Source organism: Carassius carassius, chromosome 18, assembly GCF_963082965.1.
Source record: "Carassius carassius chromosome 18, fCarCar2.1, whole genome shotgun sequence".
Classification (NCBI taxonomy): domain Eukaryota; kingdom Metazoa; phylum Chordata; class Actinopteri; order Cypriniformes; family Cyprinidae; genus Carassius; species Carassius carassius.
In genome coordinates this window covers 7,208,412-7,233,745 of record NC_081772.1, presented here as the reverse complement: position 1 = coordinate 7,233,745, position 25,334 = coordinate 7,208,412, and the positions used below count along the sequence as shown (strand labels likewise).

General features: G+C 35.6%; 1 protein-coding gene across 2 annotated transcripts; it reads left to right on the top strand.

Annotated features, from left to right (window-relative positions):
• Window positions 1–823: 823 nt before the first annotated feature.
• LOC132092239 (atypical kinase COQ8A, mitochondrial-like) lies at window positions 824–24,709 on the top strand. 2 transcript variants are annotated; one of them, XM_059498401.1, is made up of 15 exons: window positions 824–943; window positions 5,101–5,286; window positions 8,670–9,008; window positions 9,456–9,522; window positions 13,168–13,242; window positions 15,785–15,910; window positions 18,245–18,330; window positions 18,443–18,583; window positions 19,341–19,422; window positions 19,756–19,849; window positions 21,642–21,783; window positions 22,584–22,691; window positions 23,274–23,339; window positions 23,412–23,498; window positions 23,576–24,709. In XM_059498401.1, the coding sequence occupies exons 2-15, from the start codon at window positions 5,122–5,124 to the stop codon at window positions 23,867–23,869; spliced, it is 1,872 nt and encodes a 623-aa protein (XP_059354384.1). In that variant the 5' UTR covers window positions 824–943; window positions 5,101–5,121; the 3' UTR covers window positions 23,870–24,709. The 2 variants fall into 2 exon arrangements, with proteins under 2 accessions (XP_059354384.1, XP_059354383.1); XM_059498400.1 differs by having other exon boundaries at window positions 836–943; window positions 5,104–5,286.
• The last annotated feature ends 625 nt before the right edge of the window (window positions 24,710–25,334 follow it).

Below are 25,334 nucleotides of genomic sequence, written 5' to 3'. Positions count from 1 at the left end.
ACGTAGGCTATGACATGTATTCCACCTAGTGGTAAAATACAGTAAATGCAACGATATTACAATATTTTATTAATAGAATAGAATAGAATAGAAATAATAGAATAGAATAGAATAGAAAACAGTTGAGTCGTTTTTTTCTATTTCAACACAAAATATTATGTATTAAATAATACGCATTGCAGGATCTGTTATATTGTCTCCTATAGTCAAAATCTCCTGTCAGGCAGTATAAATAGGCCTATATTTATTGATTGATTAGTATATTTTTGTAGATTCAGACACATGCTTTTCAGGTTCTGTGAATTGTTTTGGGGCAATAACAGCCTCTGTTCGTTTTTAAGGCAACGGAAGATATTTTAAACCACTAGATGGCAGTAAAGGACCAAGTATGGATATTATGTTGTTTTGAAATTGAATTATGCGTTATAGCAGTATAATTTAGCATTATAATTTTGTCAAAACTGCAATAGGAATCGGTTTAATTCTCGTGACGCAACTGCTCATTAATAACTAATAGGCTAATAAACACTCGAAATAGTGATCGCAACAGACAGACCAAATTAATTACTTTTGTGTTATTATTTGTATTATTACAATTAATTTTGAAAAACATGTTTATTGAAGCGCTAGTTTACTATCGCATAATAAAACGGTTAAAATTGCATTTGTTCTGATTGTTTTGTTTAAAATGTTTGGCCTTCGTCAGCAGTCTCGTTGAGTGAAAAAGAAAAGAACCAATAAAATCGCAGATAAAGTTTCTAAGCACCACCTCCATATGGCCACGCATCCACTGAGTAACCAATAGCAGCCGACTGGAGGAGGGGCCAAACAGCTCTGTCAAGAACGCTTGAGAAGAGTAAACAGCTCTCGTCTCATGGACGCAGATCCAGCGCACAAAGAGAGCTGGACAGTGAGCACAGCCACATATTTGCTTATTCTGGGGGTAAGTACCAATAGATTTGTTTTTTTAGAATGAATAAACTTACATTAAGGTATATTAATAATTGATTGATAATCTGGAATGAAAAAGGTTGTTTTTAAGTAACGTGTATTTTCGAACAGTGGCCTGCACAGACCTCTGGAGGGGCAGGGTAAAACTCACGTGTCGTTTGTTGCATGCTTCCTATCACGAGTTGATCTGAATTCGAATAATATTTTATATGTATATAATATTTCTGTACATATGAATTGGTGAGGTTAGAAGTGCATTGTGCATGTGTTTTGACAATGTGTCCACGTGGTCATGGGAGCATTTATATATTGGCCTTTTTAAATTCCTTTAACCAAACAACTATGCAGTAATATAGTGTAAAATATTCATTACGCTGTTCCCTGGAATGCAAAACTCTTGTCAAAGCACAAGATCTGTTTGCAATACACATTTTCCCTTCCTCTTTAAATGCTCTAGGCTTGCAGGTGATAGTTTGTGCTGAAATTCTTTCAAAACATTAAGAATTGGTACAAACAAGTTGAGATAAGACATGCAAAAGTTTTTTTTTTTACCAGAAAAGAGGCTGAGAGGCAAGATAATATATCTGGAATTAAGTTGATTTTTCTTACCCTATTTGCAAACTAATTGAAGAATAAGCGTTATTTTCAAAAGAAAAATGCTCTCCAAAAAAAAAAAAAAAAAAAAAACGGTCAAAATCTAAAATTCTATAAAATATATACAGGAAATTATATTTCCTGACAGGTTAAAAAAGTCTCACATAAATTTGCTTCTTCAGTACAATTTTCTAATTTTAAGGATGTTTAGGTATTTTTAAAGAAATTAAAACCACGATACTGACTAAAATAAATAATTTTTTGCAGACCATTCTGTGCAGTTTATGCAAAGCAAGCTCAGAGATGTGTTAATGTGTTAACTAAATGAAATAAAGGCAGCTGTTGTAGAGATCACCTCTTTTTAAAACCCATAAGCCTTAAGCCAAATCTTTGTTTATACTCTCTTTTTTTTTTTTTTTTTTGCAGAGCTGCTTGGATACTAAACGTCAGCACCGGCCTAGAATTTAACTTAAATGACACAAATTAATGTAGCTTTTTTTCTTTTTGTATTATTCCTTCACTGCAAATGCAATTATTGCAACAGCCAGACAGATGACAATTAAATCATAAAGAATTTTAATAATTTGCTTAGGTATTTAAATCAGTGCCTTATTCAATTTCATTAAATGTAGTTAAAATGGCATTTACAATTATTTTAATTTAATGTATATAAATGCTTTTTATAATATGCTTAAGTGTTTTAGTATATATATTTTTTTATGGTTATCTGTCTTGACACCCCGTTGTGTGAAGTATTAAGAGGCCTGTCCTGTTTGGGGGAGGAGCAGCCATTGTTTTAGCGGTGAAGGAAATGAGAGGGTGTTGATAGTTGAAAGATATGAGATGGCCTAAGATTATCTGACACTTTCTTTGTAGAACTTTATGCATAGTCATTAATATCGTACACAGATATTTTCATTGATTTCAAGCAGCACAGATGTAATCAATTCTTTGCAAAAGTTTTGAATTTAATGTGTTCAATATTCATACATCTCACTGACCAGCCCCTTGGAGTTTTCCTGAAAATACACATACCATAGAAGCCTGTAGAACTGGAGAATTGACCTCTGTGAGCCTTTCCAGTAGGTTAAAAGGCTGAATTGCAAAATTCATTAGGCTAAGCTGAAAATACTTTATAACATTTTTTTTAACATTCTAACATTAACATTGATTTTAATTGTCGATTAAGTTATTTTTGCGCACACAAAAAGTATTCTTGTAGCTTCATACAATTAATGTTGAAATTTTAATGTCACATGGACTATTTTAGCAATGTCCTTACTACCTTTCTGGGCCGTGAACGTGTCAGTTGCGATGCTGTATATACAGGGTCAAAAAGCTCTCCGATTTTATCAAAAATATCTTTATCTTTTTAGAAGCTGAATGAAGGTTTGAAAGTTTACAAAGTTTACAATTGCCAAACTTTTGAATGGTGTTGTAGTTTGACCCATATTGAATGTAAGTCTGTATATTCAGTTGCCTTAAACATGTTGCAGTTGTGTCACAGTGGGTCTCTGAAGATTAGGCAATGTGCTCCTTTGTTAACCAACAGAGCATTTAGTGTTTGCAGTAAGCATTGTCAGTTTGACATGCTAAATGTCTCGGTTGCAAATATGCAGATATGTCCAGGCATGTGCAACCTCTTTCAGTTGTAAAAGTACTAAATGCTCCAGAGCCAGACTGCTTTTAAAATGAAAACAGAATACTTCCTTGTTTTCTAGTGTCATATCTTCCTGTCGGCTACTGAGGAATGATCATGTTGCAGAATTAAGTATGTGACTACAATGTTACGGAACATTGAATTTTGACCTGTTTTCACACATGAGGTGTGTTTGTATCCTGCCAAGTTGCTCAAGGACATTTGCTTTTTGAGAGCTTTTCCCTTGTAGGCAAACCTTTACCTCGGGAAAGAGGCCAGGTTTAAAGCCCTTTATTTACAGGAGAGTCAAGCTCTCGTTCATCCCCTCCCCTCGGTTAAGCTTGTTTGTGTCTGCACTCCAAAGCCTCAGAGTTTATTGGTGCAAAATCACTTGCATTTTTCACCTTGCTGTGTAAGTAAAGAGCGTTTTATAGTGGTGAGCTGGCAGAATACAGAATAATAAACCTTTCATCATGAAGTTTTAGAGTGGTGTGGGGTGTGCAATAATGACAAAAATATATATCTCAATATTTTCTGGAATTTTGTAGATAACGATAATTAGACCATATTTTGCTGAGCATGTTATTGGGCTCGTGTTTTGGCAGGTTTAGGACTGCCGGGGACAGCTGACTCCCAAAACATTTGATATTCTTCATATTCTGTGTGGTGGTTAGTTTGCAGGAGAATGAAATGGAAAAAAGAACAGAAATGATACAGAAATTAACTGAAGCTGGCAATTAGATGCATTTACACAGACTGTTTAAAGCAGGACATTTAATGCAGTCAAACTGCAGTTACACATGCATTAATAACAAACAACAAAAATAATCACTGCATGAGTAAGTCATTGAATCATTCATTCAACCGATTTGTTCAAACTGCTGATTGATTCAGTAATGAAACACCACTGTGTGTTGCTCAGAGAAGCATAACTGTTTTGCAGTGGCTTTGTTTGAAACTATTTTCATTGATTAAAAAAACAAACTTGTGTCTAAAATGTAAGTCAATTAATATTAACCTCTTGTTTATTGGATTGTTATAAAATCAATACAACTTTTGCAATCTTACAGATTCTTTAAAAAAAAAAAAAAACCTGCACTCTGTGTGTTCTTTCTGGGTATGATTTTGTTTGGGTTTTGCGATATACTCAATGTCAAATCACATTCGTTTAAACAACAATTATGATATTATCAAAGACAATATAAATCGCACACCCTAGATTAGACTGAATCGCAAGTTAGCTCCTCATATGCTTATTGTGGTTGACTCAGTGTCTGCAGCCACTTTTTAAGACAGTTAGTCATGGACTAAAGGCTTTGACACTTGTGTCATTGTGAAAACGTTTAACCTTTGATAGAGCTGCCAAGAACTGTGATAACAGCTGTTTTGTTGATGGCCGATGACACTCTGATGTTGATTTAAACAGATAACATGAGTCATCACTATTAAATATACAACCATGTACAATGCATTATTATACATGTATTATTAATGTGTTTACTAGCACTCCACACTCACACTCTCTCTCTCTCTCTCTCTCTCTCTCTCTCTCTATATATATATATATATATATATATATATATATATATATATATATATATATATTTATTAATTTGTGTTGCATGAAACACAGTTATACATGTACTATGGTGGTACCATAATATTCTTTTAAATACTTCATAGTACCATGTAAATATCATAGTACTGTATTTCATTATAGTCATTATTCAGTACAATGGTATATATCAAAGTACTATGGTACAACCAGCTGATTGTACCATAGTAACAGTAAATGTTATACTTTTTTTTTTTTTTTTTGAGAACTGCATACAATTAGTGTGACTGTTATCCACCATCATTGTTGTCTTTGCGGTTGAGGTTAAGGCTATTGAATCACTTCCTTTTCTCCTGTACAGTAGGTGTAAGGAGGAACCATCATGGCAGGCGACATGTTGTTGCTGATGAGAGGCCTAGCCAAGCTCAGCCAGGCTGTGATTGAGACCCAGGCAGGCTCTCTGCGTAGCAGTGGGTTCCGAGCTGTAAGCCAGAGCATGCAAATGACAGCTGAACAGGGCATGAGTGTGGCCATGCAGAAGATCCAGGTGGGTACCTCTGTAAATGGTATTAGTTTCCATTATAAAATGGATCGTTCTGGCTATAAATTTAGATTGGATGAGAAATGTTTGACGCCGTTGTTAGTTAAATTCTACAGTAATGATAGGTACAAATTGATAGCCTGAATGCACTGTAAGTCGCTTTGGATAAAAACGTCTGCTAAATGCATAAATGTAATGAGACAGGTTGCTACAAACCATTAATGTAAACCATCCAGTGTTATCACACATTTTTTTCGGTTGAATAACTATAATAATTATAGTAATATAAATTAGGTGCATTAAATAGATTATTTCAAATATTTAGCAAAGATGCATTAATGCCTTAATACATGTTTAATGTTACAAAAAATTCAAATGCCATTCTTTTTAACTTTATTTATAAAACATGTATCACAGTTTTCCCAAAAATATTAAGCAGCACAACTGTTTTCATCATTGATAACAAGAAGAAATTTTTCTTGAGCATTAAATCAGCATATTAGAATGAATTCTGAAGGATTATGACACCGAAGACTGGAGTAATGATGCTGAAAATTCACAGGATTAAATTACATTAAAAAAAATTAAAATAGAACATATTTTTTTTATTGTTGTATCATTTAACAATATTACAGTTTTAACTTTTAAGAAAATACATGCAGCCTTGGTGAGCATAAAAAAATTCTCAAAAAAAAATAACCTTAACAAAATTAATTAAATTGATTTGCTGTGCTATTAATGATAAATATTGTATTATGTATTGATCATTGGTAGTCTTTATTTTGTTGCTCTTACAAAAAAAATAATAGTAGCAATAATCCACCAAAAGTTGTTTTATTTATTTTTTACCAAGGCCTTTCATGACTCATTGCTTTAGTGTTTTATGGTTACATGTGTCTGTTATTCCCCAATTAATCACCAGTATGGTTATGTCTAATTAAGTGTGCACATAAAGATATTGGGTTACACCTGTGTTGTTTTTCTCCACAACACACCTAAGATATAATAACTCCAATACAATTATGCAAATTAAATTTACAACTACCTGGAGATTAGAGTACTGCCATCATAGCATAGGAGCACGGTGTGTGCTGCCAAACTATTTGTGTTATCAAAACCTCTGGAACTGAATGTGCATTTCAAAGTGTTTTGAGACTTCTTTATCAGACATCATAAATGCATAACTGATTGCTTATGAAATGTATTACATTGTGTTGTAAAATCCCTGGTAACCTCCTAATATATATATATATATATATATATATATACATATATATATATATATATACATATATATGTGTATGTATATATATTAGGATAGGAGTCAAAATGCCATTCAAAAACCTTTTCAAAACACAAATATCAACAAACATCAAGGAAGGAATCTTCTTTCACTATTTAGGCATGGTAGGACAATGAATATGTTGACACATTAAACTGTAAAGTGACATGATTTGCAAAGTGGTCCTTGTCTACACTCCGCAAACTACACAACTTAAAATGCATGTCACATGATCCTTAATGCATGTACAACAATTAGCATGATGTTATTGTTTACACGGTCGTCAAGGAAATGCAGAGCGATTGTTGGTTGTTGGCAGCCACGCCGTTATTTTCAAAAGTCTCCGTTTACACTGAAACGCAACCCCAGAGTTTTTAAACTAAAATGGTGTCTGCAGTGTGCAAGTCTCTGTTTTCAAGGGTCAAAAACGCCGGAGTAGTGTAAACGACAGGCGTAACCATAGCAAAAGTTATGCGTTTTAAAACTAAAACGCGCTAGTGTAAACATAGTCTAAGTGGGGCTTTTAAAGTAGAAATAGAAAATAGAAATCGATAATTTTGACCCAATACAAGTTTTTTTTTTTGTCTATTGCTTAAAATATACTCAAGTGATTTAAAGGGTTGATATGACGTTGCTAAAAAATAACATTATTTTTTGTATTTGGTGTAATGAAAGGTTTATGCGGTTTAAGGTAAAAAAAAAAAAAAAACACTTCTTTTTCACATACATGTTTCTCCTCTATGCTCCACCTTTCTGAAACGCATCGATTTCAGAAATATCTGATCATTCTGTAAAGCGAGGTGTGCTCTGATTGGCCAGCTATCCAGTGTGTTGTGATTGGCTGAATGCCTCAAGCATGTGATGGAAATGTTACGCCCCTCACCATACTGTCATGCCGTGTCCCGGCCCTATGAGATGAAAACAATAAAGCCCATTATAAATAAATAAGGCATTATTGCATCCAGTGGGGACATAATTACGGATTATAATGACATTTCATTGCGTATCGCGCCGCGTAAACATAACCATGTCTGCATTTGTGATCAGAGAAATGACGAACAAGTCCTTTTAAATATGAAAACTTACTTACAGGCTGTGCGTCAGAATTATTTGTCAGAACACCGGCATTGTAGGGTACTCTACCAGGAAACAGTCCTTGTCCTCCATAAAATGCGCTGTACACATCTGAATATTTGGGTTGTACTATTCTGGAACAATGTTGTAAATACAACTTAACCACTGATTTCTAGTTGTGTCCTCTTTTGGAAGGCCAAACAAAGTATTTTCGCTTTTGCAACAAAACACAGCGTCTCCATGACATGGTGGCTGCAGCAACAATACTACAGCGAGAATCAAAGTTATGCCTTCTTTCGTTGCGTGAACATTTGGGTGGTGTTATTCAGATCTTCCCACACAGTGACGTAGACTTGGACCCATGTTTAAATGAGGCGTCTTAGGAGGGCGTGGACTTTTTATAAAGAATATCTAGTTGGGTTTGAAACTTTAGTCTTTGCAACTTTATGTATCTTATCTGTTCACGAACAGCTTGTAACACTCTAAAGAGAAAGGAAAACTTATCATATGACCCCTTTAAGACTGGTTTTGTGGTCCAGGGTCACAAATGAAAATGCTATCAAAGCTTTTATGAGGACAGTTGGTTCCCCTTAGAGAAACATTTATATAAAAACACCCCATGCGGCAATTTGACATCGAAACGTGAAGCACTCCTATTTATGAAATGAACTCATAGCCTTAATCGTCACATGAAGCCACATCAGGAATCTTGTCTTTCCGTCCTTAAATGCAAGACCTTTTGAAACTAGTTTGACTAACTAGCAGTACGCCAAGAGATAATCAGTCTCACATTTCTCATTAAAATTTTGTAACTGACTCTCAAACAGTTATGACCAGTCTAGAAGAAAACCAATTAGATGGCTAACTTTTTAAGACTAGTCTAAGCAGTTTATGCAACTTGGCCCATGTCTAATAGCACCCTTTAGCCATGCCTCTATTTACAATATAGCATTAATTACAGCATTTGTTTATTTCAGCTGTGGGGAAGCACATGAAATAACTAAAAGATGTTAATCTATTTTATTTTATATAGGAGTTCACAGGGGGCCAGCAGAGTGTATCTGATTTCAACACAGACGTGGACTCCAAGTATGATTTCACAGCTTCAGAGGAGGACTTTGAAAAGAAAGCACATGGAGGTTTGAACAGTGATTCAGTTTTCAGGGACGCTAACACAGGTGCTACGCACACATACAGCCAGGCCTCAGGAAAGTCAAAGCTGTTCGAAGGTTACAAGGACCCTACAAGCCAGTTCACCGGACAAACACGATCCTATCACCAGGATCACTCTTCTGTGGGAGGCATCACAGCTGAGGACATTGAAAAAGCCAGGGAGGCAAAGCAAAACGGCTCCAAACCACACAAACAAATGGTACAGGTGACCTTTTCCAATCATTCATCACCCATGAGTAAATAGACAGTTGTTCTACCTATATATGTCATGCATTACAGAGGATAATATTAGTGGCAATGCAACCTACTTGTTAACCCTAAAGTTAGTAGTTGATTGCAGTATATTGAAGACCCCATGAAATGTTTTGAAGAGTGCGGTTTGCTGCAAAAAATAAAAACTAAGAAATTACTGTGTATCAGTAAATGTTTGTATTAGGAGTATGCTAACACATATATATAACCACCACATTTGTTTTATTGTAGTCTTAGACGGATCAAACAAATCATGGAATTTGAAATAATTTTGAGTTAAGAAAATACTACTTTTAGGAAATTGTAATTTTGTAATTGTAATAACATAAAGTGAAGTACTGTTAATGCGTCTTGTTCTCCACAACTGTCTATAGTATGTCTGTTCTTTATGTAGCTTAGTGAAAGAGCAAGAGAGCGGAAGGTACCGGTCACAAGGCTTGGGAGACTAGCGAATTTTGGAGGTAAGGTTACTCAAATTATTATATATTTATGTATATGTACATGCAGTACTGTTCAACAAATTAGGACTGGTACGATAATTTTAACCCAAGAAGTTCACCCAAAAATGAAAACTGTCATCATTTACTCACCTTCAAATTGTTTTAAAGGGAAGGTTGATTGTGATTTCACTTTTTTTAAGGTTAGTTGGTTTGTAATGTTACTGTTTGAGCATAAACAATATCTGCAAAGTTGCAGCACTCAAAGTTCAATGCAAACAGAAGTGCATGTAAAAATATGTTCATATATGAATCGCAATTCTGTCTTTTAATGATTCTAATTGAGTCACAAGTTTCAAAACCAATGTTCTAAAGCAGCGGTTCTCAGTCCTGTTAATCACAACAACTCTATCTATCTCTCTCTCTCTCTCTCTCTCTCTCTCTCTCTCTCTCTCTCTCATTCAGATCGTCAGATCAGCTCCAATAAACTGTTCCTTTTATACACTTATTTTCACAAAGCAATGAGAAGCGTTATACATCGACGTGCATATGGTTGTAGGTTCTGCGAAATCCTCTTCATTAATATTCTCTGCATCTCAATCAGGCTCAAATTGATAAGGAATGTAGGGGACGTCATTGTTTACAATACAACCGGAGCATATTCTGAGTTTGAGGGGCGGGTGTGGAATAAAAAATTATTATTATTAAAAAAAATTTATTTTTTTATTTTTTATTTATTGATTTTTTTGTGAAGAATGTTGGTAACCTGACAACGGTAGACATTGACAAGGTAGACTTGACACGATTGTTTTTTTGTTTTTTTTCTATACTATGGAAGTCAGTGGCTACCGCCAGCTGTTTGATTACAAACATTATTTTGAGTTCAGCAGAAGAAAGAAACTCAAACAGTTTTGGAAAGATTAGTGCGTGAGTAAATGATGATGGTTTTAATTTTTGGGTGAATTTATTAATTTAAATCTTAAAAATCTTACTGACCCTCATGTGAGCAGACTTAAGTTCACATGGCTAGTTGAATATTTTACACTTATTAACTCTCCTGTTACTGGGCTCTCTCACTGGAGGAATAAATTAAGCATGGATTACACTAATTAGGGCATTTCTACAATGCAATTGGTAATTGAAAACCTTTGCTTTTGCATGGTGCATTCAAACCAACAAGCAAGATTTTGCACAGCCTGTGTTGCCATCAAATATATCTAATAGACTTAGTATGTGTTGTCTAATTCTGAAAGACATTTTTTCTGGATTGGTATATTTGGCTTTCCAGGCTGCTGTTCTTTCTGGTTTTGTTATTCATGCTCTGATCTAAGGCCTGTTCAAGAGAGTTCTGTCTCTCTCCTCAAACAGCATGTCAGAACCAGATTGAGGGCTCAAGGTTAATCTACATTTTGACCAGCGATATCGTAGACCGTGGCTGCCCCTGCTTTGGATTATGGGACAAAGCTTAACCGGTCTGGGAATGTGCAACACCTGTTTCCCCTAAGATAGACCGTCCCATTCTGGTGTGTAACTTTACCCGCTTTTGTTCTTCAAAAGACAGTCAATCAGTGAATTCTCAGAGGACTAGTGCTGAATACAGTTACAGGCAACGAATGGATGGATCTAGCCCAGGGTTTGGAGTCAAAAGTGCTGTCACATGGGAAAATGAAACCCTGGTGGTCACAGTAGCTCTCTGTCATAGGTTTGCTGCACGCTAGTTTCCCACTGACGTACACTATATTGGGACGTTAAACATATATCTGCTCTCATCTGCTATTGGTGTGTGTGCACTATGCATGCTGGGTGATGTGTTGGAATCCTTGTCATCAGATCAAACTATCAATTATAGAATTTAAAGTATAATAGTTAATTATTAATTGAATAGTTGTAAATAATAATTGAATATTTGGTGAAAATAAATAATAATAGTAGTATTTTGACTTGTACTAACAGTAGACAATTTAGAGGAAACATTATTTGTGTTTGAATATTGTGATTTGTACGTAGTTGTTACATTTTAAAGTGGTTTATAGATGTATCTGATCTTTGTCCTGACCTTGACCTCATTCCTGGACATGAGCTATCCAGTTCAACCGTTCTCTGGCTCCATTCCTCTGGCTCTCATTGGATAGTTAAATATAGTAATCAATTGCGTCTGAGAATAGTATCCATCACTTTGGCATGCTTTCATGTGGTTTCATTTTTCTTTTCAATTTTAGTGACTGTAGGCAGCCCTTAAATCAGTGCTCAAACAACTGTTTTTAGGCAGCATGTTCATTTTGTTTACCTTGTGTTTATGTTCAGAAGCATACCCCTCTGTTTTTGTAATATGAGGCTTGGGCCCATAGTGTCCTTGGTCATGCTATCGAGCAATCGGAAAGCCATCTAAAGCACCCTGTGCCAGCATGCAATAATAGAGCCCTGCTTTGACAATATGTGCAAATATTACGGTGATGTTTCTGAATTTGAAATAAATAGCTATAATAGTATATGTAGTTAATAGTAGTTCAAAAGTTTGGGGTAGGTAAGATTTGTTAACTAAAACTATAAACAGCAATATTGTGAAGTATTATTGCAATTAAAAATAACCGTTTTAATATATTGAAAATGTTTTATTTATTCCTGTGATTGGAATGCAAAATTTTCAGCATCATTACTCCAGTCTTCAGTGTCACATGATCCTTCAGAAATAATTCTAATATGCTGATTTGATGAAACATGTCTTCATATTTACGTTGAAAACAGTTGTGCTGCTTAATATTTTTGTGTAAACTGAGATTCTTTTAATAGACATTTCTGAATAACACCATTTATTTGAAATGGAAATATTTTATGATATTTATAAATGCCTTTACTGTAACCAATTTAAGGCAATATTTCTGAATAAAACTATTAATTTAATCTTTCAAACGAAATCTCACTGACTCCAAACTTTTTTTGTCCTATACTTATTTTTGATTTGAACTTTTACTTCCTGGATTGTGCAAATATGTGGATTAGTCCATTTATGTACAGTGAAACACAAATGTTATCTTTAAAAAGATAAAATGCAGTACAGTGCTTCAGAATCAGATGTTGCAGTTGTTGGGCACCCTGGTATGGCCCTTGTGTTTTCCTGGAGTGCTTAAACTCCTGCAGCCATAAAGAGAAATAAAAACAGGAACCTGTTTAATTATCAACTACAACTGACCTAGAACTTTCCCAGCAGTCTTAATGAAAAACTTCAACAGGATAAGAGTCAGCGTCAAAACTACACGTGTTTCTGTAAGGTGTGTTAATACTGGCATGTCAAGCTCCATTTTTTTTGCAGGTTTACACTGAGGTTTAGTTTCACAGCTTGATTTACAACAGACTTGAAGCCCTTCCCAAATGATGTTGCTTAATCACAAAATTACATAACTACTAAAGATTGCACCAAAGCTTGTTATTGGTTCTCGGCTCTGCCACCGCAAATGTGCTGACACAGTGGTTTGGAAATGCTATTTTGGTGTTTCCTTTTGTCAAGTTGACATTATACAGCTCCAGTGTTGTAGTGTGTATTTTTCACAAATCAGTCTAACAGATACAGCTCTTTTTTAAAGTTTTGTTTATACGATGGAAGTGCTGATTTGAGGTGTGAGATAATGACTGTTTTAGTATTTATTTAACTTTTTTTTTAATCTCTTGCAGGTCTTGCTTTGGGTTTGGGTATTGGAGCTTTGGCAGAAGTGGCCAAGAAAACCCTGAGATCAGAGGAGAAGAATGGTAAGGCATTTGCATTATCCACTAGAATTGAACTGGTTACACTTTGGATCAGTCCAATGTTATTGTTGTTATAAGTCAGGTGTGCACATAAGTTTCTTTTTTTGCTTTTTTTTTTTTTTTTGGTCTGGTTCTCATGAGAGCACCTGGAGATTTGGTTTGGTGCTCACATTGCACATAGTGTGACCCATTAAATAACTGACTAATTATACAAAATAAGTAAATAATAGTAATGTTTTTGCATTTTATTTATTTTAAATGAATTAATAAACTAAATACTAATGTGTGATAATACTATATTTTAATATAAAACAACTATACAGTTATTTTATAGTATTTTTTATTATATGAATTTCCATCATTTTCAAACCTAAAATAGGCATTATTTTATTCTGGCAGGTTGCCATCAAGTAAGTTTATGCACTGCTGAGTGAAGCTTGTGCAGTGAATGAAATGTCACTTTTGCGTTCTAATGAACATAAGTTCATTAGAACATTTTATTGACTGTTGAGATGTCTGGCATAGTGTGATTACAAGTGATAAAAAAAGATGTTTGTTTGTTTGTTTTTTGGACTTTAAAACATTTCATTAACACAGAGATAGTGAGTGAGGAAACAGGAAAGAATTGGAAGGAGATTGTGGGTATTTATGTTCAAGTCACCCACACATAAACACGTGCACTACCTAAAAAGAACCCACGGCAACCCTGATCTTAACCGATCATTTATAGCAGTGAAAAGATCTTTCCTTTTTTTCATCTTTTCTTTCAGTACATGCAGTACTGGAAATCTAGTTATTATTTACTCTTAGACAGGAGAGCACCATTGCTCTTTTGACTGTCTGTGTTGGATTGGACTATTTATAATAATATACATACACACCGTAATATTTACAGAGTTTCCTGATCTAAAGTGCACTTAAATTAGGCTCCTGTCAAGGCTGAGAGGCTGTTTTTATGTCGAGATGAGCCATTAAAATATTTATATGCATTTGTGTTATTGGTATGGAAATGTACTCTTCTTAAAAGTTTGTCCTTCATTCTTGAATTGTTTAACCTCATTCACAAATATGTGCACCTCTCCCATCATCCAGGATCTCTCAGCTCAACTTCAAATCTCCTTATGGCACAGACAGAGCTTTAGTCAGACATATACATTGCCACTGTTGTTTTAGCATGTTTAAAGGCATCGTGAATCAGCGTTTGCTGCATGCCTTTGTTGTGAAGGTTTAGACAGTCATTCAGTTTTAATTAAAGATTATAAACACACACACACGTTCTATTTTGTTCTTTTATTTTACTTTTCAGAGATGAGTTTAATTTAGAATTCTGAATGCAAACTAATTCAGTATGATTTAATTTTATTTTATTTGGTGTACCCAATTTTTTAGGGTATTTTTTTTTAAGTATTTAGGGTTGTCTTTAAATGCAAATACATCTTACTTTGTGTATGTTATGTTTTTTTTTACTTGAATATTGGGTTAAAAACTTTTCAATTATTTGAAGTGTCACTGAAAAATGTCAAAATAATTACTTGCTTGCAACCAAAAGCTCGAAGCTCTGTTCATCACATTAAGAGAATACTAGATAGATTCCTGTTAAACTGGTCATTTGCTGATATTTCGTGGCTTAGCTAGCTACAGAGTTGCATTATTTCAGTCTGACTGCATATCTGAACTGAGAGTGTACATGTGTTCTGAGGACAGCTGCATGTAACTAGATCTTATCTATGTAGACACCCAACGTGCAGGATAATGATTACCTTTGACCTCATCATCACATCCAGGAATAGCACTTATGTCCTCACAGAGATAATGAAGACCCCGATCCAGCAGTTTGTGGGGTTATGTTTGCATGGACAAATGGTTCTCCGCAACACAGATTCTCTTTTTAGTTTCAAATACAGCAAATACAGTGGTTTTCTGAGATTTTTGGGCATCTGTATAAAAAAATACATGGGTCCATTTGTCCCATTAGGCATTACTGTGCTGAATATTTTTGTTTTTTAAAGGAATAATTTATCCAAAAATATACATTTGCTGAAATTATACTCACTCTCAGGTCATCCAACATGTAGATGGGTTTGTTTCTTCATCTGAGCAGATTTTGAGAAATTTAGCAGTACAACACTTGTACACCAATGAATCTGCAGTGAATGGGTGCCGTCAGAATGAAAGTCCAAACAGCTGAAAAAAAACATCAAAATAATCCACAAGTAACCCACATGAATCCAATCCTGCATGTTTATAATACACAAATTCTTCAAGATGTTTTTCAATTCAAACCATTGCTTTGGGCTAAAAATAGGAGCCTTCTATCCATAATATTGTTTTCTCCAATAAAAACTTAGTCTTGTCTAAATTAGGAGAGAAATATGCACAGATCAAGCACCACTTATAAGTTAAAATACAAATATGTTGGTGAATTTAAAGTAAAAAAATTTTAATGACAGTTTCAAAGTCAGAAAATTTACATTTTTGAGTGAACTATTCCTTTAAGTTGTATTTTCAGTCCAAAATGTTTACCGATGCTTGTAATTTCACATAGGTGAAAAGAAGGCAGTTTTGGACAACAGCCCCTTCCTTTCAGAGGCCAATGCGGAGCGTATCGTCAGGACTTTGTGTAAAGTGCGTGGCGCGGCCCTCAAGCTCGGCCAAATGCTCAGTATACAGGGTAAGAGAATTCTGTATGTACTGTGTATATAACAAGTCACCATGTTAGACCAGGTCACTCCTCAAGGATTTATTAGGCCCATTGAGGCATCCTCCATGACTGACAAGATTCATAACCCACGACTGCTTCCAGTGTTGGGATGGTTGTAAGTCATGGCCACTCTCAAGTTAGACTGCTACGTGATCTAGGCCTGTTTCGGGTTTACAGCCTGATGATACAAGTGACTGGAATCCTCTTCCAGAAAGGTGCAGAGAAATTGGAGATGCGGTTTATTTCCTCGCTGATATGCAAATGTCTAAAGATAAAATAACCTCATGTGTCCTTCCTGCGTTATTTTCCACTCAGTGGTGGAACATGGATACTAACTTTTCTGCTTGCTGACTGTTTAGGGTCCTCAAACACTACCAGTCTGGACACACTTGAATTAGTTTGTTCTCGTGATCCTAAAGATCTTTTTATCTAAAGGGTCACATCTTCTAACCAGTCGAACTGTACTGGAAATAACGTAGATAACCGAGACCATTTACTTTCTAGTTCATAACTCCTGAAAAATCGTTGCCTCATATCCTTGAATCCTTCTGTCTGCATTGAATAACACCTCAAATATTGTCCGACTTCTTCTGTGACAAAAGTGGCTCTCTTCTCTGTGCAAATATGTTGATTATTTCTGGTAGGCATGTGAGGCCATTCTCCCCCGCTCTGTGTATATTAGTGTGTATTGGAAAGAGAACAAATGCATCTGTGTCACCCAATAAAGAATGCAGGGCAGAGACTAATGTAGCACGGCCTCCCTGCATGACATTTCCAAACCTCGGCTGCTGCTCATGCACTGGACTCATGCACCGCATCTTTCTCATCAAGATGGGTAGTATTTTGTAAGCTGCAGATCCCTACAACTGGCAGTGAAGGACAGCGCTGGCATCGGAAAGGCTCAGAATAAGCCCAAAGCTATGCCAGAAACGTGACCTTTATGCTACACCTCAGGAAGTTTTAAAAGGCCAGCACACACAGTTACCCATCAATACATGTACAAACTGAAGGGTTGTTCATGTTGGTTATGAAACATATGATTTATTGACACTTGATTTCTCTAACCTCCTTCAGGAAAACTAGTCCCATCTGAATAGGGTTTTATTAGCCCACATTCCTCAGTGACTGACCGCGTGTGAGGTCATCTGACTAATCTAGATCAAAGTAGTAAAACAGGATAAAAATCACTGTCACTTATGATGTACATAGAGGCAGTCAAATTGAAAATCTTCAACTCTAGAAGCCTTCAGCTCTCTAGCAGTTCTGCATTTGACTGGGTTTGGATCAAGCAAGTTGTTGTTAAGCGCTCACTCTTTCTCTCTCTCTCTCTCACTCATCTCTCCCTTTCTTTAATCTCTCTCTCTCACTGGCTCCTTAAGACTTGTTTACAGTGGTGTACATCTGTCACACAGTTGGTTCTCCTGAAACCATCTCAAAAATCCTGTTTACATCTTTGGATTGACTGTGCACTGCAGCTTAGTAAGCATGCAATATGACAACAGATTTATTAAAGAATAAGCAAGATGAAATGCAAGACTATTTTGTATTGTTAGGCATTTGCAAACACTCTTTGTATAACAATTTTAAATAAAGCAGAAACTAAAGGCCCTTGTTATACCTGGAATTAACATCATCTGATGTTTGAGTGATCCAATCATAAGTGGGCAGCATGAAATGCAAAGTGATCCAGTCGTTCAAAGCCCATTCAAAGGTCAGGAAAGCATTTGACCACATCATGTTTGTTCTGTAAACACTAATGTGTCCTAAACACAACAGCCACTCACCTATCAGTGAACCTTTGCACAAAAATAAACCGTGAGAGGCCATTCTTTACAGTGATTTGGACCATGTTTATACATATATCATATTTACCATGTTTATACAATCACGGTTTCTCAATGATTTTTAAAGGATCAGGTCATGCCATCACAGGAATAAATCGCATTTTAAAACATATTAAAATAGAAAACATTTATTTAAAATTTTCAGTTGGTGATCAAATAAATGCAGAATTGGTGAGCATAAGAGACTTTTTTCAAAAACATTAAAACTTACCAAAATGATAGTGTATCTACACTTTTTATAGTTAACAAGCAGTTTGCTGCATTGGTAGTTAAAATGCATTGTCCCAGAAATCACATTTGATGTTAATGTAATTGGCAATCTTTCTGCTGAGTACTTGTAATCGGATCACCCAGGAAGGATGTTAATACCAGCTATAAACTGGGCCATCGTTTTCATTTGGCATTTGTTGAAGAATAGCACTATACTGTTTCAACATTGGATGCGTGTTTAATGTTTCAGATGATGCATTCATCAACCCACAGCTGGCCAAGATCTTCGAACGTGTGCGTCAGAGTGCTGACTTCATGCCCATCAAACAGATGATGGTACCGTCTACATAAACTACAAAATATTAAATTAATTTACATCTGAAAATTATATGAATTTAGTTTTTTGTTTTTCTGTAATGCACATCTGTTGCTTTATTAATCTGTGCAGAAAGCCTTGAACAATGACCTGGGACCGAACTGGAGGGAGAAACTAGATCTGTTTGAGGAAAGACCCTTTGCTGCTGCCTCCATTGGTCAGGTGCATCTGGCCAGGATGAAAGACGGTCGAGAAGTCGCCATGAAAATCCAGGTTGGTTACAGGCAGAAAATACTTTTTTAAACTTTCTGCCGATAAATAATGCTTAAAGGCCATTAAAGGTGATATAACAGTTAATTTTCAAGTGGGACACCGCATAATATAAAACATTCTTTTTGCAGCTGCTTTAGTCATTGACCAATCAAAGGTGATTTTATTCACAACCCATTTGTTTTTTTTGTATATATATATATATAGAAAAATATATATTCTTTTTAAATGAAAAAAAAACAAGTTGTAGTGAAAGTTTAGTGCAGTTTGTAAAAATTATTAGCTATCAGTTACATGCAACATAATACTTCCATTAATCACATCATTAGTAGGAGAACGTTTTCTTTAGCATTTAAGCAGCATTAGTATATTGTTTTGTTTGTGTTGGCACATTCCACATCAAAATCACAAACAAAGCTTTCCTCCTATTATGTACATGTAAAACGTCCTTTTTAACAGTCTTCTAATAGGTTAACTTGGAGCACTGACTGCTTGAAGTCCAAAGAGCAATTACCGCTGACTGCTTTTGCAAACGATTTCCACTTGAATGTTTATGATTAGATAACCTAGGTCTGGCATCTCTCCTCTCTACTTTTTTTAGTAAAACAAACAGTTTTGAAATGTTCTGAAATAAACTAGCCCCCAAAAATTTGCTCAGCAAGGTTAAGGCTGTTTTGCTGGAGGTTTTTTTTTTTTAAATGAACTGCTACTGTATAATGGTTTTTTTGAACCCAGTGTAATATACTCTTGATTCTTTCAGTACCCTGGAGTCGCACAGAGCATCAACAGTGACGTGAATAACCTGATGACTGTCCTGAGCATGAGCAACGCTCTTCCTGAAGGTGATCTGAATACACATACATCTTGATTTTTGCAATTTTCGACAAATTACTGGATGCATGTGGAAGGCAAATGTGTCAAAATGTAGACACCTCTGATTATTTCCCGATGCAAATTAGCATAATGTAATATTTTAAGAAGCAGACACTAATGCAGGTCACCCTAAAAATGTTGATTTTAGAGACTTTTTAGAACCTTAATTTTTTTTTTTTTTTACAGTAAGTATACACTACCATTTCAAAGTTTGAGTTTTGAAAGCAGTCTCTTATGCTCATCATATATATATTATGAACTAACCTACTGACTCGTGTCTGACGGTGTCTGTGAATGTGCAGGGCTGTTCCCGGAGCATTTGATAGATGTGATGCGACGTGAGCTGGCACTAGAGTGTGATTACATAAGGGAAGCCAAGTGTGCTCGGAAATTCAAGTAAGTGGGGATTTTCTCACTGCTAATTCAGAAGATCACATCATTCTATTCATTAATCTACTTCTCTATAAAATCCCGGGTGGCTGTGGCCTCATAGACTGCCTACAGGACATTTCAGACTGCCATGTGCCTCATACCCAAGCTAAACCTGTCCTGTACCATAATGCCTTTGAAAGGAAGGTTTACACACACGAAAATAAACACTACAACTGCTCAGAATGATTGTGCACTTTTGTATCCTCTGGATCGTTGTGGCCTCAGCCGAGAGCTAAAAATAACCACCTAACTAGTAGGCCAGGGATTGAATGATTTGATTTTAAGGAACCGTTTGGGTGCTGACATATTTTAAATAAAACATAAATGGAAATACTAAACACTGACAACAAGCCCGTACCCTATGTCATGTCCTCTACTGGGACCCTGACTTCATATGGAGGGTGAAGAATGAATCGCATGTTCCAAGAGAGAGAGATCTAGTTACGTTCATGGCTTCAGGGTGAGATGTCTTTTACTTTTGAGTAGACCAGTGAGACTCTCAGTGTTCAGCATGTAAGCTCTTTTCAAAATGATGTAACACTTTTGTTTCCTGCAAGTATTGACGTAGTTTAAACACGTGGCGCACACAGCCTTACATCGGAAAGAGATGAGGAAATAATCAAACACTTCTTCTAGAATATCCACTCTTTGTCAGGTAGCCCAATTGATTTGATTGCATTTGGTTCATTTGGACAGTTGACCTTTAGATGATCGGTGATTACTGTTGATAACCTCACAGAATCTATATTTCCAATCAATTTGCAAAGTTTTAAATGCAGTTTAACAGAAACTATCCAACTTATCAGTCCTCCGTAGACTTGGATTAGAAAAGAACACAAGATTGTCTGAAAACAGTTGCTAATTGGTCAATATGTTTTTTTAAGTTAGTGAAGCTTTGTTTAAAGACTTATTAAAGTGGTGTTTGCAATGTAGTTTTATAGAATGTAATAGAATAATATAAATTGTAAAAATAAAGCCGAGGCTTAGCAACGGGCTCAGTTGACTCGGTTCAGTAAAGATTCACATTCATTTTAGTTGTCATTCAGTAGTGTTTACATATTACTTTCTTATTCACTATTTTTTTGTTTTCCAGTCTAAATGTTCTCAAATCAGTATACATTTGAGATGTAAAAATAATATTTTCGAAGAAATTTGTCAAAACTAAGTGTGTTTTATGTTTAAAACAAGAAAAATACCTGCTATTAGAGAGAAACTTGTTTTCCCTTTGAATGAAGTAGTCCATTGGTAGATATTTTTCTTATTTTAGGGAATAAACCTCACTTAAATTGGAGAATTTCTCAGAAAAAGAAAACTATCTTTTGTAGTAATGCATCCCAGGAAAATATACCATACAGTAATTTTAAGAATAAAAAAATAAAAATATTGAGGAAGAAAATTACTGAAATGTGCAGCATATGTATGTATGTATATATATATATATATATATATATATATATATATATATTAAATGTATAAAATGTAGCTAGATAAATAGCTAGCTTGACTGTATTACAAAGCTGATGTAACCATTATTATTTGGCAAGCTGTAATTTAAAGCTGACGTACCCTCATTTTAGGCTTTATTGTGGATATCCTCACACCCAGAGACTAGTCTCAGATTTTCCCACATCCCTTTAGAATCACTGTGTGTGTGTTCATCATCACGTCCCGTCTGTGGCGCACGTGCCGGGTGGCATGCTTTTTCGGGGATGCTGACTTATGCTCAGTGACTCAGAAGCTTTGTGGTTTTTGGCAGGGAACTCCTAAAGGATCACCCCTTCTTCTACGTGCCAGAGGTAATCAACGAACTCAGCAGCCAGCACGTCCTCACCACCGAACTGGTGCCTGGATTTCCCTTGGATCAGGCTGATGGACTTTCACAAGAATTGAAAAATGAGGTATTCGCCACTGCTGGTAAAACTGTTTAGCAATGAATGAAATGAAGTGAAACCAGACCATTACATCTACTAGGGTATCTAAATCAAATTTAAGGCTTTTAAAGACCTTCACAAATCAAATGAATACTATATGAGTGGGTTAGGGCAATGTCTATCCATCTACAAACATTCAAAACATTATTTGTAATTTGATTATGAATCCGTTACTACCTTATTGGACTGGAATACATATTACTTTCTAGTACTTTCAGTTCTCTTACTGTTATTTACAGTAATTTGCATATAGCATTTGTTTAGCACGTTATAGAAGCACATTCAAATTTGGTTACATTATATTCTATGATACCTGAGTCACATGGTCTCAAACGTGGCCAGTATGGAAGCCAGTGATCTTCCTGAAGTATTATTGCCACCTGGTGGAGGGCGTGTTTTATTGCATTAGTAGGGCAAAGTGTAAACGAGGTCATGTCCATACCTAAAAGAACATAAAAACATTAAGGAATGCAGTTTAAAAATGAATAAACTGTGCTGATCAAGCCATAAATGGAGGAAATGATGCAGACTGACATGAAGGCAATAAATGGTCTGTTTAAAAAAGATCAGTCACATACAATTTAAATTATTTAAATGCTCCTCAGTTAAGTGGTTTGTAAACATTGCATTAAAACAGTCTTTCGTCTTGAGTAAGAACTGATTTATGACATTAAACTAAGTACTACATATTCATTAAAGCATAAATACTATGGATTTAAAGCAGTCCAATGCTGTTGTAGTAACCATACTTTTTTATTTTCGCACAGATCTGCGAGAACATCCTCTGCCTGTGTCTGAGGGAGCTGTTTGAGTTCAGATACATGCAGACAGATCCTAACTGGTCCAATTTCTTTTATGATCCACAAACCCACAGGGTAAGAGCGCCACCATCACTGATCTTTCCTGCTTGTTTACACTACTGGTTTAGACACACAACCTACTTTAATCCTGGTTCTTTGAAGAAGCTGAAGTAGTAGTGTTTTAACGTATTAAACATTTGTTTGGTCACTACATAATACCTTACTTTCATTTGTTATATTATAGATTTGATGACTTCACTGTTATTCTAAAATGTAGAAAATAGGAATTAGTAACCTTTAATTGTTACTGTTGTAGGTAAATACACTACTGATCAAAAGATTGGGGCCAGTAAGAAATTTTCAAAGAAATTAATACTTCTATTCAGCAATTATGCATTAAATTGATCAAAATTGACAGTATAGACATTTATGATATTCCAAAATATTTTTTTCTAATAAATGCTGTTCTTTCAAACTTCCTATTCCTCTGGGAGGAATACAAAATTTTTTCATATAAATGTAACATTTATATTAACTTCCTACCAACAACAAACCTTTGAACCATAGTGTGTATATATAATTTTTTTGTACAGTAAATCAAAAGTATATTGTTTTGACTTTTTTGCTTTTGTAATCAAGCTGTTCGTCAATCCACAGGTTGCTTTGCTGGACTTTGGTGCAACAAGATGGTTTGATGAGAGTTTCACTGACGTTTATATTGAGGTAAGACATATACAATTGAAAGTAATGGATGTTTTATTTCTTTAGCTGATTTTATCTCCCTCCTTAAAACAGATCATCAAGGCTGCAGCAGAAGGCGATCGGGAAGGAGTGCTGAAGCGATCCATAGATATGAAGTTCTTGACTGGTTATGAGTCTAAGGTATCATATACCAGATATTTTAGTTTTAAGCTACACATACGATAGTCATGTTAACACAACCTCTTCTCCTCATCCAGACCATGCTGAACGCCCATGTGGATGCGGTGATGATCCTGGGTGAGGCTTTTGCCTCCGAAGAGCCGTTTGACTTTGGATTGCAGAGCACCACAGAGCGCATCCACAACCTCATCCCCGTCATGCTGAAACAGCGCCTCATCCCTCCACCCGAAGAAACCTACTCCCTGCACCGCAAAATGGGAGGCTCCTTCCTCATCTGCTCCCGCCTGAAAGCTAAGCTATGCTGCAAAAACATGTTTAAAGAGGCCTACAGCAATTACTGGAGCAACAAGAAGAAAGGTCCAAGCCAGTGACACACAAAGCTTTTCAAACGAGAAACTTGGATAAGCAGAAAATGCTCTGGCAAGTCGCTCGAATGTAAATGAATGGCACTTTTGTCTCAACTGACTCAACCGTACCATCATACATGTTTTTGGCTTTTGTTTTTCCCTTTTGAGTGTGTTAATGGGAATTAATGTCCATGATTATCCAAACTCGTGTGGTGCAAAGAAAGCTATTCAAATGAATATATCTGTGTGCCTACGGAAATTCCTAGAATCGGGAAAGCTGGTCACTCATCAGGCGTGGCGATTGGCTGTAGAACATTTCAGAACCAAGCCAACAGTTTTTTTTTCCAGGATGCCGGACTACGCTCGTGAGGACCATCTCCCTAAATCAGTATATTAACTTTGATACGTATATCATTTGAGAAAGCATTACAATGTTTATTTTTCTTATTTCGGTTTGTGATTTGTGAATATTGCGCACAATATTGGCCAAAGTATGATAAAGGGAAGTTCCTGAAAGAAAAGCGCAGGTTTTGATGCACCTTCTGCTGTCACATATGTGTTATCAGTGTAGGTTGCCTACAAGCTCGCTTGTTTTAGCTTGTAAAACCCCCACAACTACTTTGTCATAGTGCATTTTAAAAAGCTAGGATATTAATAATGGGATGAGGTATCACACTATCACTGATGTGTGAGATGTACATGAATTTAAATGTGCCTACATGAAGGTGAGAACTTGAAAGCATTATGGTTTGATATCAGAGCATTGATGAAAAAGGTGTTTTTTTTTTCTAATGTTCCTGCTATTGGCTTTCTTAATAAAAATTTTGATAAAATTGTCTGAATATATTAAATTTTTGGAATCAACACACTAGTTTTAAATGTTTATTAGCAGGCGTTTTATTTTTGTCCACTTATATGACCCTATAACAAATACACTGAATTGTCATTTTCAACGTTTGACATTTAAAGCATTTGATGCAAGACTGTTTACATATACCGGTTTAATACAGACTGAAGTTTGAACATTGCATTTTCATTTGCTGGACACATAAGAAGACAATTGAATGAGTCATGGAAGAGCATATTAACATGTTCCACAATGTTCACTTGAGATAATGCTATATTGAAGCTTAGTCAGGGTTGAAGGTATGGTGCATTGTTACCAGTACTGCTGGTTTATCAGCTGTGAAGACAAACAAAATAATCCAAAGAATAACTTAAAGAATATCAATCTAAATTGTTCAAGATGGTGCAAGTATGAAGTGCTAGTGACCTATAAAAAACTGATTTCCAGACTAGTTCTTAAGCCATTAGATATTTCAATTAAAGGGTTAGTTCACCCAAATATTGCAATTATGTCATTAATAACTCACCCTCATGTCGTTCCAAACCCGTATGACCTCCGTTCATCTTCGGAACACAGTTTAGGATATTTTAGATTTAGTCCGAGAGCTCTTAGTCCCTCCATTGAAACTGTGTGTATGGTATA